Source organism: Chelonus insularis, unplaced genomic scaffold (genome assembly GCF_013357705.1).
Source record: "Chelonus insularis isolate UGA/USDA-ARS -01 unplaced genomic scaffold, ASM1335770v1 scaffold_277_pilon, whole genome shotgun sequence".
NCBI lineage: Eukaryota > Metazoa > Arthropoda > Insecta > Hymenoptera > Braconidae > Chelonus > Chelonus insularis.
This window is the reverse complement of record NW_023276791.1, coordinates 2,268,863-2,289,450: the sequence shown is the minus strand read 5'-3', so window position 1 is coordinate 2,289,450 and position 20,588 is coordinate 2,268,863. Positions and strand designations below refer to the sequence as shown.

At 28.6% G+C, this 20,588-nt stretch overlaps 1 protein-coding gene across 1 annotated transcript; it reads right to left on the bottom strand.

Annotated features, from left to right (window-relative positions):
- On the bottom strand, positions 1 to 20,415 carry LOC118073238 (uncharacterized). Its single transcript, XM_035093615.1, has 5 exons — positions 20,277 to 20,415; positions 11,387 to 11,488; positions 10,271 to 10,405; positions 9,322 to 9,512; positions 1 to 2,905 (listed from the first exon to the last, which is right to left on the bottom strand). Exons 3-5 carry the CDS (start codon positions 10,320 to 10,322, stop codon positions 2,135 to 2,137), a joined length of 1,014 nt encoding a protein of 337 aa, XP_034949506.1. The 5' UTR covers positions 10,323 to 10,405; positions 11,387 to 11,488; positions 20,277 to 20,415; the 3' UTR covers positions 1 to 2,134.
- Between the last annotated feature and the right edge of the window lie 173 nt (positions 20,416 to 20,588).

Sequence of the window (20,588 nt, the reverse complement as noted above, 5' to 3'; positions counted from 1 at the left end):
TTCAAAAATTACTTTAATTTATTTATTCAAATTAATATAGCTATAAAAGCATGAATTTGAAGTAAACAAAACTGATTTTTGTTTAGTTGAAATAATTTTTTTTCTCAGCAAAGGAACTTTTCAACTGAAATGTTCCTATCACATATTATTCTCTAGCAGTCTAACGAACGGTTAATATTGAGTAGACATCGCCATTGAATACAGGTACTATATTTATTTATTTATTATTATTATAACAATGAAAAATTTAATGCTATTATAGAAGTGGTGTGGATAAGTTTTCATGACTATATTCCTTATACCCAGTGAATAACAGAAGGTCCCATATTCCAATCGATCATGTTGAATCACGATCGTTCCAAAAGTTACAAGATAAAATTGTAATTTTAAAAATCTAAATATTTTGGTCTGATAATTATATTTATCAAACTTCGATCAACGAAGTCTTCATTTATTATACTTAGTACTTTATAAATTATATTATATAGTATACAATAAGACTACTTAACTTGTTAATTACCTAATTAAATCCAGAAAGTAATATATGACATTTCGAAAAGGTTCATTGCTACTACTTGTCATCTCAACTGGAAAGGGTCTGTACATTCAAGTGTCATGTCATATATATTTACACAGTAATTCATAAACAGCTTTTATCATTTTTTGTGTCACGTAAAAAAATAATCTGGACTTTCGAAATATCGAACATTACTTTCAATATCGATTTACAATATATTATCATTAAATAGCACAGCAGAGCTTTTTTTAATTTAATCAGCAAGATTACCAGTTTTAAAAATTAAGGATTTCATGAGAGAGAGAGCATTTAATGTCAATTTGTTTCTCTTAAATGAGAAATTACGTATGAAATAGAAAATGTGAAAATTAATAAAAAAAAAAAAAGTTCTGCTGTACTTGCTTATATTTTTAAAGACTTTGAAATAAATAATTGAGATTATTACGATTATTCAGCAATAAAATTCGTTGAGTGGTTTAAACCTATCATATTATACACTATCTGTCTACATAAATACATGAGTTATATCATTATACAAGATATGCGGAGGAATCGGAATTTATTTGATTACACTTTGAATAAGTAGGACTACAGATTGGAAAAATTCTAGACGACCATTAGATAAAATAAAGTTCAAAGTCGTGAAGTTCGTAAGTATAATATACTTATAAGTACATAAGTATTTTAAGTATTTTTTTAAGTATCTTATGGGCATAATTAAAATCTTAATTTTTTTTTTGTAAGAAATATCGAATCCAATTAAATGATCACACAGAGAAATTTTCTGGTAAAAGTTCTACCTTTGCTAAATTTTCTTCAAGAGTCATCTTTTGTGTGTGTAAAGTTAGTTTGAAACTTTCTACTTAAAAGTATGTTAAAAAAAACTTTGCCTATTTAATTTGCATTACATATTAGATTTGATTTATTAGCTTAATGTTATATTATTTTTGTTTTTTACCATTTAAATATTTTTATCAACCGAGGGCTCATAAAAATATTTCTCGGCCGTATAAAAATAGATTTCAAGAATTATTTTCTTTAACTTAACTATTTTCATCGACAAGAAATAATTATACCCTTTTCTGATACATATTGATACAAAATTTCAATTATTAACTTTCTTTATATTTATTTAAAATATTAGTGTGAGAAGATATTTCAATTAAAAATGATATTTGAATAAAAACATGATTTAAAATGATGTTGAAAATTAATTACAAGAAATAAGGAAACATACTTTGAGTATTTATCATTTATTATTTCTTATTATTAAAAAAATATATTTAGCTTTTTAACTTATTTAGTATGAAATAAAATGCAGATATTGCATGTCTAGATCACTAACAATCATGATAGCTTTAACATCATAAATAATGATAATGACCCTTTTTCTCCCCTTTATTCAAAACAATATCATTAATCATTAAATTAACACCACCAGCTTTCTTATTAAAAAAAAATTAAATAGTTGTTATAATAAATATCCTGAAGATAAAAATAATGAATTTTTCAGCATAAAAAATTTTGGCCACTACTCAGTCGTTAAACACACTCATGCTGTCATAAAAAATACAGCAGGAAGAGACCAGTGGTGCGCAAGAAAAATCACCAGACAAATTACACGCAAGTCGCTTTATAGCCAAGCACACCATCGGGTGTTTTACTGCAAGAGGGTCGATCGCAGGGTGATATACTAGGACGTTCTCGCATTGTTGCGGAATTTCGCCGCACAGATTCAGTTCTATCGGAATTGGTGAGAGTTGGCCGGAATTCCTTGGCTCGTTGATGAAGAAATTTCAAAGAACCTTCAGCATTTCCAATGCTTGTTCGACTATCACGATGGTACGTAGATCTGCCCAATGCTTCAAGTTTTTCAGCATTGGTGAAGATGTTGGAACGACTACCACGACAAAGTGGCCGTGAAAGAACATCCATTCGATCGAAGTGACAAATGCTCATTCCTTTGTCTCTCTGTAAAGGGTAAGCAAGAACATCCATTCTATCAAAGTGGCAAATGCTCATACCCCTTTCACGTTGCAGTGGTTTAACAAGTACATCAGTTCTATCAAACTGACAGATACTCATTCCTCGTTCCCGTTGAAATGACCTCGAGAGCTTGGGGTAATCGTTGAATGACTTGAGATTCATCACCGGTTGATCCTCTTCTATTTCCTCTTCTTCAACTCGTGCTGGCTCTTGAGTTGTGTTTTCAGCTTGGACCAATGATTGAAGATCAAATGCACTCTTGGTACGCCGTGGAAAGTTTCCATCATGAGCTAATAGCGAAGCACCTGAATCCAGGAAGACGCTATTTTGACGTGGACGACCGATTGCTTGGTATTGCAAGTGATCAGCACATGGGATGTTAATTTTTGAACACGTGCGTAACTGGAACACCAATAAGTCAGTCTGTTTATATCAGGATAGTTATACACTGCATGGGTCTTTGAACCATGATCTGTCAATCAACTGTAATTCTATAGTTACTTTAACATCAACCTGACAATCATACTGACGTGTTACTATTTTCTAATGAGCTTTATATTTATCAATAGTCAACCAAAATAGAAAAGCTAATAATATTTGTTTGATGCGATAAATATTTCAAGCGAGACAGATCTCAAACAACTTGTTGAAAAATGATAGCAATAGATATTTAAAAAGGAACAATTTTCAAAATTTTTACATTCTTATTTTGATAAACTAGTCCAAAGTTAGTTTCTTTTTAATTTTATGATTTTCAAAATTGTTGCAAATTGTTTAATATTTAGGATTATTTAGAAGCCATCAATTTTATTACATACTCAACTACACATTTGAAGAGAAGTAAAGCTTTTATTTTATTGCTCAGTGATGTTTAAGAAATAAAAATGCCAGTTAAATATTACTAATGATCTGGTAAAATGAAGAAGTGAATTACTTTTTTAACTTTTGAATAATTAAATCGATTATATAAACTTTTAAAGTTTCTCAAAAGTTTTTCAAAATTTTTCAAAGCACTTCTTAAGCTCTAAACACCATCATCACCAACAATAAAAACTTTAATGATGACTTCAATGTATAGAAATTCAACTTTCAAGATGCCTTTCAATTTATTTATATTTGCTTCTCTTCTATAGCCACATAACTGTCTGATAATCATTAAAAGTTCCGAATTTTTTTTTACAGTCATTCTTTTAATTTTTTTTCTCAAGAAAACTATTTCCCATTCTAACAAAACTCCTCTAAAATAAAGTTGAATTATGATAGAAGTATAAAAAAATCTCAGGTACTCCATCTAGTTACAGAAAAAAATTAAATTTGTTTTTATGAAGTAATCTATTCTATTTTAAATTCGAAAACCTTTAAATCCCAGTAGGTATGTTACATATTTGTTTTTTTTTTTTTTTGAAATGAAACTAATCTAAAATTTGAAATTAAACTATTTGAAAAACTTCAAATTCTCATACAAAGCTTTGACGTATCATTTTTATAAACAATGTCTAATTTAAAAATGAAACATTCAATTATCCTAAATGTACCTCATATTTAATATTACTAAATTTAGATAAATTTTAATTATTTGAAACATGGAATTGACATGAAATGTAAAATTCATGATACTCAATTTCCAAGACTCTTACAAAATATTTGACGAATCCTCAATCACGATTTATTGATCAAGTGTCAAAGAGAAGCAACGAAGGAGCTTCAGTTGATTGAACTGAGACATGAATGAAGTTGCCTTGGGCGTATAACTAGCACTGAGGGACAATAAACTCGTCGTTTGTTATCTTCAATAGCTTTGATAATATCTTCAACGCGATTTAAATTCTCATGACTAAGCTGCAAACATAATTCTCCTATTTAGATTATCATGACCAACTCGTGTCCATTTAGGTGCTAAAACCAGATGAAATAGAGCAGTTCTAGAATACTCGATGTAGGGAATAACATCTCAAAGGCATTTAACATAACGACAACATTTTGACGGGTGAAATCTATTACTTTATTACTTTAGGTATATATTTGTGCAAACCGTAACGAGAAACTGTAGTGCTGTTCAAAAACATGTCAGCTATTTTTGATGATGATGTCACTCAAGCATCCTTTCATCCTTGTACATTTAAAATAAAGCTGCAAAAAAAAATAAATAGACGTACATCAATTCATTTTTTTAAAAACTCTTTCGCTTCTCATTCAAACTTCCTCACATTTACTTCAACGCACACGTTCAAGTATCATAAATTGTGACAGTCATGTGTCGAAAAATTTATAGAAGCAGTTCAACAATGAATGATAGTGCCATTGGCCATTAAGTATTATCGACAGTAGGATGAATTATGAAGAGGGATATGTTAGTGAGATATGAATTATCATGTGAAAATCAATTTGGTGCTTATTTATTGTGAATCAAAATGATAAAATGTATCATTGTCCATACAAGGGAGAATTTGAATCAGTGGTTGAATAAAATCTCTACCAAAGAGTGAGAGAGAAGAAGCTAAAGATAAATGAGTTCCAGGTGGATATGGATAGGTAGTATCATATACTATGGTTAACCACTGCTACTCTACACTGCACTTTCTCGATTCAGAAGACTGAATGCGTACCAGATATTCTGTCGTCATCAGCAAACAAAAGTTTGATTGAATATTTATTTAAAAATATTGCTATTCATTGAATCAGGATGTTTGTTGATTCATTAAGTTACTACTAAACATTCATACATATTAGTGGTTTAACGAACATTTGAAAGTTTGTTTGGTCTGAATATTAACTTATAAGTTGTGATTAGTTTACAGACTTTATGAAAGCTAAAATTAATTTGATTAATATGATATTTGAAGACTAACAAATGTAAAGCATCAACTCTATGCTTTAGTAACACCTAGTTCTCTTTGAGTTACTACTTAAGAGATAGGAACGTTCGTAGTTTCAGGAAGAACCACAATGTTTTCACTACTTCACCACCAAGTTAATCCTCTCCTAGCAGATATTGCTACTACAAACATACATATATTTTCACTTTTAGCTATGCTCTTGGACAAAAAATGTATGCAAAAATATTTATGAGCTAAATTCTCTGTCGTTAGTATATTCCTCTGCAGTACTACTGCAGAATTTATGTGGCCAAAAATTATATCTACAAAAATTAAATAGCTAGGAGTATTTATAAAAAAATTAGCTGATAGATTGGCTTGAGAATATATTCATAGTACTTGGTGCCTTTTATCGTTCACCAACACATAGTCTAGATGAGTTGAGAAATGAAACAGCAAGGAAGGAAAATAGCTGGCCGACTTACAACATCAATAAATTCTACTTAGAATCCTGTACATGTGGTCTCCAAGTTTTTATCGAGACATCGGCTCTAACGTGTACTCTTGAATTATGTGTTAATCATGCTGGTAAGTAAATAGCGATAGTTGTCACTGTTAAGCTTTGATGTTCATGAACAAAACGAATATCTTCATGAAAAATAAACTTTAGTTTGATATTATGAAAACAAAAATAAAAAGAGAATAATAATGTTTTATTATTTTTAAATAACGAGTTTCAGATTATTTTTGTTTCATCCAAGTTATTGCTTTTCAGATTGACTCCTGGATTAATGAAGAGTGAATGCACCAATAGATAAACAAATAAAAAAATGATGAATGTTAATTTCTCAAAAGAATTGATATGCTATTCCAAGCAAGAGATAAATCATTTTGGAATTTAGTTAATATTTTCTGATTCTGAAAATAAAAATACAAAAAGTTTTATTTAAAACCAACGTCAGTTTATTTTTTTCTTTAATCAAAATAAAACAAATCAAAGAAATACACTATAAATATTCATTTAAGACTTACACACTCACTCAAGTCATCTTGAGAGAAACTTTTTTTTATTGTCTCTCCTTTTTTGTTCTTGGTTTGTTTTGTATTGATGTCTTTTTTCTAAATAAATAAATAAAAAACTTGTTTTAATGAAAAAATATCAATGATTAAAAAAATAAAGCTTTTAAAATTGCTAAATAAAAAAATTTGGCAACTTTGTAGACTATGAATAAAATTTTTACTGCTATTGTCTCGAGATACATACCCCTGATCAAATCAGAACTCTGAAATTGTTATTTACTGATAACAAAAAAATAAAAAATCCTGTTAAAAAAAAACTCTAACACGTAAAATGTTCAAATGTTGTCTACAGCAATTTATTTTTATTACTATCAAAGAAAAAAGCCTTTTAGACAAGGGTAATTTAGCAGAAATTATATTTCTCATTTCACAAAAAAACTTGTTTTTGTAGTTATCATATTTCTAACTCTAACATTTAGTATTCAAAATTTATCATCATAAACTTAATATTTCAGTCATGCTTTCAATTCACTAACAACTTCTTAACTTTTTATTCTTCAATAAAACTTAAAAAATATTGATAGCAATAAGTTGAAATGAAATTCCAAAAAATCTTGTGACAATTTATGAAAAAACTCACAGTATAACACTAGACTACAGTTACATCCTATGAATTTAACATTCAGCGAAAATAATCGTAAGAAAATTTGCAGCAAGAATGAAAGGCTAAAATAGAAGAAAAAAACGTGATGATAAATTCTATTTCTCTGACAGATACGAAATTGCATGAAGTTAAGGCACGAATGGAAGGATGAGTATTCGTATATATGTATGTATAGAAGCTCAGATATTTTCAGCCGTTTGCTTTTGGATCTGCAATGTCCGCAGCAATTGAATACCTCTGTCTGGATACCACATGGATTTGCATGGGAATTGGATTAACATTCGGACGGCTGAAGCTACTGCTCGACCAAAGTAAAACTTATTATCTCTCCTACTATCTTAGCTATTACAGTTGAATCCATAGCAATTGAAAAAGAAAAAAAGCAGACACAAAGGATTTAAATCAGGAATCTGCTATTATAATTTATGCGTGACTATTTTCATTTAATTTTCAAGCACTGAGGGAAGAATTTATTTAAAAAAAAAAAAAAAACAAAGTTGTAAAATAAGAATAAAACATTTCTTGATGGATTAATTAATTTAATTAAAATTAAGTCGACAGGAAAATATTGTGGAACATTAGAGGAATGATTTATTTCAATGTTTGATGGCGTGGCTAACTGTTATAGACTTGGTGCTCGATAACTAAATATTCTAGACAGAATATTTGATCAGTATAAAAAGTGTGCTTGATCATTAAGATAATCTTTCTAATAAAATATCCAAACATGGAATTTAGGAGTTGAGTATTATCTGTAATAAAAATTGAAACTTTTATTTTCGTATATTTTTTTAAATTTTTACTTTGAGTATTTATTGATTGTTAAGATATTCACAGTAATCCAATTGTTTAATCCAATTTAGAATAATTACAACATAATATGTATTTGTTATGCTTCTGATAAAATGAATCAATAAAAATTGAATGATAATATATATTATTAGAATTATTTACAGAAATTTTTTAAAATAACTATTTTAATAAAAATGTGGGAAAAAATTACCTTTTGTTACACATTTAAAATTTTATTATAGAATATCAATATATTGATTGATAGCATGTTTAGGGTCCAGGGTTATATGTATTTGCAATTATAGAAAATTGTGGGCATATCCATTAGTGTAATGACATTGAACAAGTCCTTTCAGTTAACCCAGAGATAATTTTATTAACAATATTTTATAACACTTTGATTTTTGAATAATTCTTATCGGGAGTTACATAACTTTGTGTATGTGTGTCTAGAATATTTCCATGCCAGAACCACTGACCTAGAGTATTTTGTTCAGAATAAGCATTGTGTTGAGAATATCAATGAACTGATCTTTAGAACTGTTACACTGTGAATCTATTGTTTTCAACAAAAAAATTTATCCCATAGACAAATGAGACTTTGTAACTTTTTTTCAATTAAAGTAGTAAAAAAAATAAATGAATAAAAAAATGACAATTTATTTTTTGATTATATTGTAGAATAATTACAATTGTTACTGTTATCTCACATTCAGAAACACTGATGATAAAAATTCAAAAAGAGAAATTTCTTTGATCAGAGTCAAGGGAAAATTTTGAAACAGTATGATGTCATGTTTTGAAGCATTTTTAGTTAGAAAAGAGTCCAACAGTATTTTTATAACCTAGATAATTTTTTAAAATTAAACTCCAACGATTTCCTTCATTGATTTATTGCCAATGAATGTTCATCTTAAATAAAAATGTTTAAATTCTTATCAAAATAATGAGAAAACCCCATAAACTAGAAACACATTCACCACATTAAACTGAGTACATTCTACTAATCACTCTTTCAACAGTAACTGCTTTAACGACGACTTGAAGTAATGAAACTTTTATTGTTAAACCTAAAAACAAGTGCATTTTAGAAAAGGCTAAAATAGTTTAATTTCAAAAAAAACCTTTATAATATCACTAACAAAAAGATCACAATTATTTTGTTTCCTTATCAACTGTTTGTTAATTTGTTTTTCCATAAACTTTCGTGCTTTTTCGTTTTCATTTTGTACCAATTTCAATCACCAGAAAACAACTAACAGGAAGCTATAAAATTCTATTTGAATATACGAGATAAATAGTAATTGATTTTCGTTTTGAAATTTAAATGAAATCGATTGAATTGAATACAATTCGAGATCTGTCAGCTCCTACACATCGTACACTGAATGCACCTCTTATCAGCTAAACGTCAGAAACATGTGGGTTAATGGATAGACGTATCCTAGAGATACATATCACTTTTGTTTTTCTTTGTCTAGTAATAGCAATACTAAAGCGTTAGAGAAACAAGTAACAGCACTTACCGGCGTTGAATCAACAATTGCACAGCTACTACGATGCTGTTGTTGGAATTTTGGCTGATAGGGTTCCAACATCCGAATCTTACCCCAACGATTGAAAAAAAGAGCAATGGCAGCAACCCAAAGTAGCAGAACAAAGATAACAATAAATGCTTCTTCTGCTCGCACAACGATCCCACCAGGTCGCGGAAAACCTGATTAAAGTTAAAAAATAACAATGAATATAAAAAAAAAGCTTCTTTTGAAATACCTTAAAAATATATATATATAAAAGAAATACAATTTTCCAAGGAGAAAAGGTCCATTGATTGAATGTGGTAGAAAATATTTTCTCCGAGGGCATACTGAAGATAAATTTCATCATGCTTGGAAAGATCGGATCTAAAGTTTATGACTGTATATAGTCAGATTGGTGTATTGTTGTTAAAAAATTCATTTCTGTCGCAAAACAAATATTAATCGTAAATGCGAATATCCACAACGTTAAGATTAAGATAACGATGATGATAATAATAATAATAGCAATAATTTAACTGGGAACGATTACACATGAATGACCTAATGGTTATAAAACTCACGTCATTAAGTTTGTGTGGCCTCGAATGCTCATAAAGAATAAGTTTAAGGATACTAAAATCAGAAAATAAAATTATAATGAAAGCTTTTATTAAAAAGCTATACAATTTATATTTAATTTTGTATTTATTGAATGATCGTATTAAACGTCATTTTATACTTTATCGGTAATTAAAATCTGAAATGACTAGGTAAAGTGAAGATGATGGTGTAGAAGAACGTGATATAGAGGTTCGATTTAGAAATCAATCTAGAGAAATAATTTTCATCAGATAAATAACATTTTTCCAACTAATCAAAGATGAAGGTCTGACAGATTCAGTGTAATAGAATAGGCGTAGCTTTATCTATTTAGGTCCTTGGACTAGACACTTACGTCCTGGATAAGTGGAATTTATTTCAGCTGTAGAATCCAATTCCGACGACATTGAACCAACGAGAATGGTGGGAAGCTTGTCTTCCCTTCCATTCGGAGCCTCTTCTAGCTCCAATTCAATCTTTGTCACGTTCCCTGAAACAACACAAATTAAGCAGGACTAAATATAAAGATGTTGACATACCAATTAGATCCAGTTGGAGTTTCAAGAATTTTTCTTCACCAATTTTATTTTTTATTACAGTGGTTAAGTTTTGTTGGGAAATAAATAAAAGTCAAACGGTCTTGTGAATAAACTCGAACTTTTTTGTACTTAAAACCACTGTTAATTAAACTTTTCTTTCCAATTTCACGTATGGCTTACAACTAAGAGTATTTTTCTCATATGATATTTTAATCATTTAATTTTCTTATTGAATCAAACAATTGTTTCTATCATATACTATACAACTTTATAAATAACAACTGTAGTTATTTATAAATAAAATAGTGTTGAGACACAAATTTTATAATTTTAAATGCATATTATTGGATCAAAGTAACTGACAAATAAGTTCAGATAAAAATTAATTTGAATATAAATAAATAAAAACATGTTTAAATCTGATAGATAGGATGGTATGAGCAGAGATTGAATCAAGACTTGAATTTCTATATCTAACAAAAAAAATTCAAACTCATTATTTTTGAAAATAAAAAAGTAATAAAGAAGTTATGATTTAAAATGATTAAAAAGAATCTTTTTACTATTATGTTCACAATAAAATACAATAATATTTATTCATCATAGTTATTTCTCCACATCTAGAGAGTAAGTTTGCTCCTGGTCAGTATTATCAGAACACTTATCTTCTCTAATAGTTTTATTTTTATTTATAGTAATTAATTTTACTGTGTTTTCAAAATCCTGCTAGATGAAATGACTATCAAGATACTAGAAAACACAATAAAATTAATCACTGCTTAATCTGATCCAAATTAAGTTTTATTTCAAATAAGATTTAGGATAACAAAGTAAATATCAACTATCAAATGTCTCTGTCTATAAATGCAGTCAATTTGATCAACGATTCTGTAACTTAGACAGCTGGTATTCCTATATTTCATTGAACTCACCATTTCCGGTTACCTGAACTCTAATCGGTGCTGCAGTGACATGACGATGCCTCGTTCGCCTTTTATCGCCCTCCACAATGGGCAATTTTCACGGATCCAATTCTGAAATTGAAAAAATTGTTTCTGAAACTGCAGATTATATTACGTTATCATTTGATATCAAACAATGTAGAAAAAAGTTTAAATTTAACTATAACAATAACGAAAGCTCTTATCTTTATTGTAGAAAGAAGATGAAAAATAAAAAAATTATGCTCTTATATGTCAGAATATTTTATGACATCGTCAAATGCTGAACAAATCAAGAGCTGTTATATGTGAGATAAGAGTGAAGAATGACAATAAAATGTTCTTTACAATTGCACATACATTGAGATGTAGCAGGTTTCATGTTTTTATTTCTTTACATTGGAAAAAAAAAAATGTTATTTCAATTTTTAAATGTGATTCTTGTTGATAATTGAAGCTTTTAATAATCAAGAAGTGAATTTATGCTGAATAAGTATCTTGAAAAAAAAAAAAAGATCAAATAATCATAAAATGCAGTGAATGATTGCTGAGTGATGTAGTAAATGGGATGATTCTTCCTATCTCCAAGCATTAGATTTATAATAAAAAGCTTTTCTATATTTATATCCATTATAGTGAGAATATTTCTAGATGTACATCAAATCTAGATATACCTGAATGGACATTTTCTCTTAACATTCACTGAAATAAGTGTGAAAGTTTTTTTGTCTGTTGATTGATGAGATCAGTTTATCAATGAATATTGTTCTGTTCAGCAATATTAATGGACAGATGTATCTAACTAGCAAATGATGTTTAAATAAATTGCATTTTTCCAAAATAAAAATTGCATATAATAATATTTAACTATTCATTTTTATTCATTCCAATTCATGGTAATCTAATTTTACTCCATTTTTCAACAACCAACAAAATGAATAGCAATTTCATTTGATGGGATTTTCAGCCGGATAAAAGCTAGAAAAATTTAATTTTTAAAAATAAAGTAGATTTTTTAATTTTTTTCTATCACAGACAAAATGAAGGAAAGAGTAAGGGAAAGACTTTGTATCCACTTTCTTTATCATTGTAATCCAACAGTGTGGCACCTTTAAACATTCAACGAGTCCTTGCGATACGTTAGTGTCTCCCCTCAAATCCAGGATTTGCCACTAAGATAATACTCCAGAGGTTCCGTGTGGATTTACATAATTTGACTCTACACATGCGGAGGTGCAAGTAATACTTTGAGAGAAATAAGGGGATAGTATGACTGCCCCAAGTACAAGATTTTATGTGCGTTATTGTCTCTTACAGATACCTCAAGGGTGTTGAAAATATTTCCGCATTTATCTAGCTGCCAATAGTGTCTCATCTAGAGAGAATTGATGTTAATAAAAAAATGTAGTATCATCAAATAAATCTAACGATCGCTTAAGGGTCATTCTTATAACCTGGATTTACAATAAAAAACAAAAAAAAACGTACATTCTCAAATGTGATCTTCTGTGTAAGTATTTGAGGACGTGGTCATAAATGGGGAGAAAAGTGTTGATGACGTGCACGATATGCCCTCAAGCTTATGTTGCATTACTTTTTCTCATTTGTTTTTTTGTTTACTTCCCATCAAACTTTGAGGAAGGAAATTAAAAAAAAATAATGACGCATTCACGTGTTTCAGTATAACAACATTAAATCATATTTGTAAATCGATATTATTGATAAACAAAATTAATTCTACTCAAAGTAACTTTGAGTGACAATCTATTAAGGAACAATTAAACTCTAAATTGCACTTCTGTTGATGCATTTTACTAGAGTTGTGTAACTCAATGCAATAAGCTATTGATTACAAATTATTACCTTCAATAAGAGGTATTATGTATGCAAGATTAATTTGTTTATAGCATGTTAATAGGTATCATAGAATTCACCGTCTATTTCTGAGACAATAGAGTGTAAGAAAGGCTTCTAATCTCTTAGTGAATAGATGTACTAATTTTAGTGGTAATATGCTTGAATGAAATTTGAATAAAGTCAAATACTCATCAGACAATTTTTAATTAAATGTCATAATGAGCATTCAATCCTACTTGTAAAGTAAAATAGGGCAATATATCCTAAAGTGATTACCAAGCAATTGACAGGTGCTTTCATGAATATGCCATTCTAGAGATGACAATGCACTTTGACGAGATCAGGGCGGTACCCTGTTACATGTTTTCAGTTGGCGAGAAAAAAATAAAATAACCAGAATTTTGTTAAAAAAAAAAGGTAAATTTATTCTGGTAATTTCATTTTTAGATTTTAAAAGCATTCTATCATGTTGGAAAATTCTCATTCAATTTTTGCAAACCACAGGGAAAATTCATTAAAGAGAAAGATAATCAGAGCGTTATTGATGGAGAAAGCCTTTGGAGAAGTACCACCGAAAAATGTATGGTCACAAGTAATTGCTTATTTTAATCAAAAAATTCTTTTTTCATTATTATTTTTCAAACGAGATACAACCACAATTTTGAAAACAATTTTTTTTAGTAATACAGAAAATTAATAATTTCATGATGTATCAAAAAATGGAAATTTTCAGAGAAACAATTGGATGTAATATTCAAGAGAGAAAATGAAGATTAAAGTATAAAGTCAGGTGTCAATAGAGTTTATTAAAACCTCATAGATCAAAGGGAATAAATGACATTTTCTTTAAATTACATTCCTATGAACTCTTCATATTAGAAACAATGTTGATCTTGTTTTCATTTCGTTGAAATGTTCATTACAATAACAATAAACGAAATGAATATTAATAATTTTTTAAAGAATTCTTTCATCAATTTGAAAATCTGCAACAGTTGAATATGATAAATCACAACAAAAACTCATCTTAACTAGAAATATATCACAGCAAAAAAAAATTAAAGTATATTTCATTCTTTACGACAATTTTTAGTTATTTTTGCTATTGAAATATTAACCGGAAGTCGACAGAGAACCCAAGAAAAAAAGAAGGAATGAAAATTGTATTTATTTCGCTTTGCTTTATATCTTATTTATGAGAAAGTTTTTCCGATTTAATTTGATACTTTCTTATATTCCATGCCAAGTTTAAAGGCACGTGATAGTCTTTTTCGGACAGACTAAATAAATTGCTAGACGATAAAGCTGTGAGACAGATGTAGCACAGAATCTAAATTCGATTTCCAACCGATACCCCTAAAAATCGTCGAAGAAACAAACTTTTGAACAATATTATCGACATTGTCGTAACCATATGTTATCGGAGCATGAACTTGAAGGAATAATGCGAAATAAAAGTGTTTTCGGAAGAATCAAACAAATCTTTCTTTTGAGAAAATTTAACTGTGCAGAAACTTGTGAAGAATGTCTGAATGTAGAACTTTAAATCATCACGGTCAAACAATGCATTTCTTAACTATTCAGGAGCTCATCATTTTTTGCTGACAAAAAGTAGACAAATCTAAATTATTTTATACTTCCTGACATAGAACTACATATTTCAACTTTCTCACAATAATTAAAAAATGATTATTAATGAATATATAAAACTCTAAATGAAAAACAATATTCTCATTACCTCAGCTTAACAAATGAAAATGAATCACAATAAAAATAGAAATACATTATCTGTAATAAATACTATTCTCTATCCTGACCGACTTAATTAAATTTCTCTTTTCATTTCCAGAGTATTAATTATCATGTAAAAAATTCAAACCCACAACCCTTTTTAAAATGAAGTCAAATCAATATCAATCAACATAATTCCAAGTTGAATTTTTCATGTTAAGAAACTAACAAAAATTTGTTTCATGCTTTGAGTAAATTTAAAAAACTGACAATAGTATTTTCATCATTTGTTATGTACATAATAAGTATTTGATTCGATTTAAATAAACTTGGTTATTTACTTTCCTCATTTTATACCATCAAGCACGATTTCCAAACTTTCTAGAGTTGTTGTTTGAATAATATTAAGATTACTTTGATGTCATGAAAGATGTAATTAAAAAGTAAGTATGATAATTCAATATCAAATATGATACACTAAGTGATATCAAAAGTACTTTAATTAGCCATGACATTTTAATAATTTTTTATATTTACTTCAATTAATCTTTTTCGAATCAATTTATTGAATTTTAATGTAATATAGACGTGATAATTTGGCTTCATACAAATGGCTTAAAGACAATCTAATTTTTCACTTCATTAACTTCAACAACTTGAGATTGAATCAAAATGTGAACCTGTCTTATCGTAGCTTCAGAAAACAGTTGACCTAGCAGTAGTAAGAGTGAAGCAATGATGGCTTATCACAAGAAAATGTTTAAGCAAGGTGAACCTTGAGGCTATGAAGGTATAGAAATAAAATCATCTTCACGATGCTAAAGACAATTTTCTTAATAATTAAACATCTAAATTATAATTTTCAATTAAAAACGAGTTTGTTAATTTTGTTTTTCTAATTTAGTGTAGGATTCAAGTATCAGTATGACTTGCACATCATGGTCAATCAATAAATCTTATTAAATTGAAATTCCCCTAAAAGTAAATGCAAATAATACATGTACACCAGTTTAATGAACCAACCACTTCCTGAGTAAATAAGTGATTACTAAGTTGAATACTAACAAGCTAATTAATTTTGTATAAATAAGTAAAAGTAAGATATTTATATAGGAAATTGAAATAATCAAAAATAAATTAGTTAACGAAAATTCCCCATGAAATTTAAGCAAATAGTCATGAATACAAATTCATTTATTCAAATTAATAGCTCAAAATTGGAATATTTCCATTACTTTGAACGTAGAATTATTTTATAGAGCTCGTATACATTTTAGTTTAAATTAACATCGAATAACTGATCAATTCTAAACTATGGTTAATGGCTATCCACCAAATCGACGATAAATTAAGGATAAGGTCGAAATTTGCACCCAATAATTAATCATATTAATTATATAACATAAGAGTCGAAATAAATGTATTTGAATATGTGATGTAGCATTGCAGTTTTCGTCAATACTGTTGAATATTTTCATCAGCTTGATAAAATATTCAGTAGTACGATGGTTCGTTGAAGCCACATCTAACACATTTATTTTATTCTCGTATTTCAATGCTTCTACATAAATTTGTGGATGTAAAAGCGAAGAACACTGATAATGTGAAACTAGTGTATGGTCCAACAAGCAGAGTTAGCTTTAGGAGTGTCCTCCTTGTAGTAATTCATTTTATTTCGAGATCAAGTGAATGCCCACTGTCATGATGTAGGTTTGAAAGCCCTCATGTTCCCATATCATGTGGCTTCGCACGTTATTGATGAATACCCTGTCGTCTGTTGAAATTTTGGATGATTACAAGGAAGAGAAATTATTGTTTGCTTCAATTCTATTATTCCCTTTGTTCTGATGTAATCACCATTATCCAAAAGTTTTATGTTTATTTGTTGGAGCTAAAAAAAATTTAACAAATTAATAATTAAAAAATAACTATACTTAGTTAAATAATAAAATTTTTATGTTAATACTAAACTGTTGATGAGACTGAATATAACATTAAATGTCTTGTAGAATAAACTTGCATAATTTGTGCACTCAAAGAAACCATGTTAAAGATAATTAAATCTCTCAGAAACTACGTTACTTGTGTGTATACCTGTAGTTTCTTGATTACTTTTATGAAAATATCAACATATCAACACCACAACAACATCTGAGTTAAGTGAATGTGTTTAAGGACGTGATTAAAAGTAATAAAATTCACACGAATAGATCACTTCATCTCTAAATAAATTTACTCATTACACATTCATGAGCAAATACAGATTTGCGATATGATTTATTAGTAGATGATTTAATTATTTTTAAAAAAAATCTTCAATAAAAATCGATATGATAGAGCTGAAAGGAAAATGCTCACAAAAAATTTTGATTTATGATGACTAAGCTTTTTATAAAGTTGATTAAAGTGTCTTAACTATAAGCACAACTTTTGAGACAATACTTGATAACAATAATAATTATCATTAATTTATTTCATGAATAATAGAACTTGATAATGAAAAAATCTAAAAAACTATTAGCAGTATTCATAAAATCCACTAGAATTCTTTATATAATAAGAGAATTAAAAAAAAAAAACTGTAATACCTATTTTGTACAGAATGAATTTTTCTTTACAAAAAATGCAAAAATATTATTTTGAAACTACTTCCGCTTTACTTGCTTTTAGTCTTACATGCTTCAAGAAACTATAAACCCAATAAGTGTGTTGATGCTTCAACGGAGGTATACAGCTGGTTTTAGTACATTAGATACAAGATTGTGTTACTTTATGAGCTAGTTCATGAGCTTTAAAATTAATTGTTTTAAGAAAAAAACTATTTCCTCTTAGGTATAATATAAATAATTACCAATTTACCACAAAATAAAAAAAAATAAAATCACTTCACTAATGAAGAACATAATTCTTCAACCAACCACCAACATTTTCATTGAAAAAAAAAAACTTCCACTACAAAGAAGTTTTTTTCTATGTTTTCAAGTCAAGGACTTAGTTACTGACCAGATATTTATTATTTTAACTCAATCAATATAGGATCGATTATGCCATACGTCCTACAACAAACTTGTTCATAATATCACTTATTAAATGTAAGTGTAATAAACATAATTCAGCTTTATGATGCATATTGATCTAATTGAAATACAAATAGATATATGAAGTATAAATTGTCAGTCTATGACTGTGATTTTATGTAGCACTGAATGGATTTGACTTATAACAAACTGAAGCACTTGTTTTTGCTGTAATATAACGTGGCAATTCTATAGCTTGACGATTGAAAAAGAAGCCGCAAAGTAAACGATCCCACATTTTGTTTTTTTTTCTTAAATAATTGAAATATTCTTCTTGCATACAAGCTAACTTAATTGAAGAATGCAAAATACTCTCTCGCGTAATCCAAGCTTTGAGAGCAAAAGGAAGAGCACTTTGCTGCATATCCGGCGTACGGGAGTCGTCCATCATCCTCCCAAGAGCTTTCAAGCGCCGGGAGCAAATGTTCATATCTATACGTCACATATGTTTAAGATGCGTGTATGAGACAGCTGTACACTTTCCTAGGGTAGTGTACTGAGTATTTATACCCATAAGTACGTGTATGTCATTCTCAATGTGGATATACGTTGGATCAGTCTGTAAATTCATCTGCAACTTCTCACCGATTTTTATTATGGCTTATTTATCATTCAGAATATTCTTTGCGAGGAGAAAGAATAGGTGAATGCAGATGTAAAAAAATGATTGATCAGTAAATAAAGTGCTGGTGGATCTAAAAAAAAAAATAATAATTTATGTGTAAAATAAATTGATGTAGTCAGTGAAATTTATTTGATGTTGTAAATTAATAGTATTATGTATAAATTTTAATGGAAGATTTTTTATTTCTCTACTCTTAAATCATTTTCATTTTTTTCCATCTCAACTATTTGGACATTTATCATTTAAGAACAGTGATATCAAAAAATGGACGTGATTCAAAGTAAAGAATCAGGTTATTTGGTTGGAAGAAGATAATTTGACAGGTACATATTTTCTTGATGGCTATAATAATACTTTAAAAGCTTTAATAATTTGATGTAATAATTTAAAAGAAAATTTACAAACCTTTGATAAAATATGATCACTAAATTCTGTACAGATTTTATGGTTTAATATGATAAACTGTGTCCAAGATTTTTATCAAAACTCCTGGGAATAAATAGTCAACACCATTCATTTTTTGGAACAGAAAATTTTATGATGCATTAAAAATGCATCAGTTCCATCGAAAATACTGCAGTACAGGAAAAATAGTAGATATGAGTGGAATTTTATCCGGAACTACAGCAAAATTGAGGAGCTGTGCCAGTTCTTTGTAAGAAAAAACTAATGAAAAAGTTTGGCTGCATTTTTGTCCGCTATAAAGACTATAGATATTTTTAATTATTTTTGTTTGTATTCTAGTTTTAACAAATACACATTTTTTTATGTATGCGCAATAGAAGAAAGTATTAAGGATGACCGCAATCCGACATTAAGCGACCATATATCAGTGGTCGGAAACGGGAGAAAAAAAAATGTAAAAAAACCCTTTAGCTTTTAAACAAGAAGGCCATTAAATAAAGTCTGCAGGTAAGATGCGAACGAGCAATAATCATAAAAAATGACCGACTTCTTTGAACTTGTTTTAAAAAGCCACAGATAATTTTTTGGTAAACTCTCTTGTGACAATATTATTCAAGGGAAATGATTAATAATTGATATGTCACTTCAAGTTAATATCAAAAAGAATTCCAATATTCTGAAGTCCATAAGCACTTCTACTTCATTTTAATCATGATAAAAATCCGTTTTAAACACTTGTCATTTTCTTGGAAATGACAGTTATACCACTACCCGACACTTTTGTTATGAAGAACAGAACATGAAAATCAAAACTGTGGTTTATCTTCTTCAATTGACATCGTTATGATATATTCATCTATCATTCCTACACAGCTTTGCGTAAGAACTTTTTCTTTTAATAAAAAATGATGACTGAAAGCATTCACATTTAATGACATGTCAACTATTAATGAATTATTGTTCGACCATCTCAATCATTTTATTCTACTTTTTCAAGATCTTTATAACAAATTATGTGATTATTCTAAGCTGATAAAATTACTATCGTTCATTCTAATTTCATGATTTATTATTTTCCAATTGAACAAATGAATTAATAGTAGGAATGTCATCAGAAAAAAATAATACGTCAATGAGATGATCGACATCAATCAGATTAAAATTGAATATGAATAAGTTGACTTACCAGTGTAAGAGGTTATCAGCAACTTAACCAAAGTATTAAACAGAATGATTCGATATAAATACACGGAAAAAAAGTAAATGTGAACGAAAATGAAAAACAATAAGGGCCAACGTGTGTTTAAATTAGACCCGTACGCGGATAGCGTCTCCACGTGACTGATGAAATAAAGCATATCCAGTGATGTAGGCAAACACGAATGTCTCAACAGCGCGCAGGTCTTATGGTGAGAGAAAGAGAGGGTGGTTCTGGTATAGCAGAGAATAAACCTCAAGGGCCAATTCAAATTCCTCTCCAGTCTTTTAGTCTCTTTCA

Bases quoted from the DNA above. Each gene is read 5' to 3' on its own strand.
- LOC118073238 (XM_035093615.1), bottom strand. From the start codon at position 10,322: ATGTCGTCGGAATTGGATTCTACAGCTGAAATAAATTCCACTTATCCA. The intron at 9,513-10,270 runs GTAAGTGTCTAG...AACTTTAATCAG, and splicing joins AAATTCCACTTATCCAGGAC to GTTTTCCGCGACCTGGTGGG. The intron at 2,906-9,321 runs GTAAGTGCTGTT...TTGGTGTTCCAG, and splicing joins CAATTGTTGATTCAACGCCG to TTACGCACGTGTTCAAAAAT.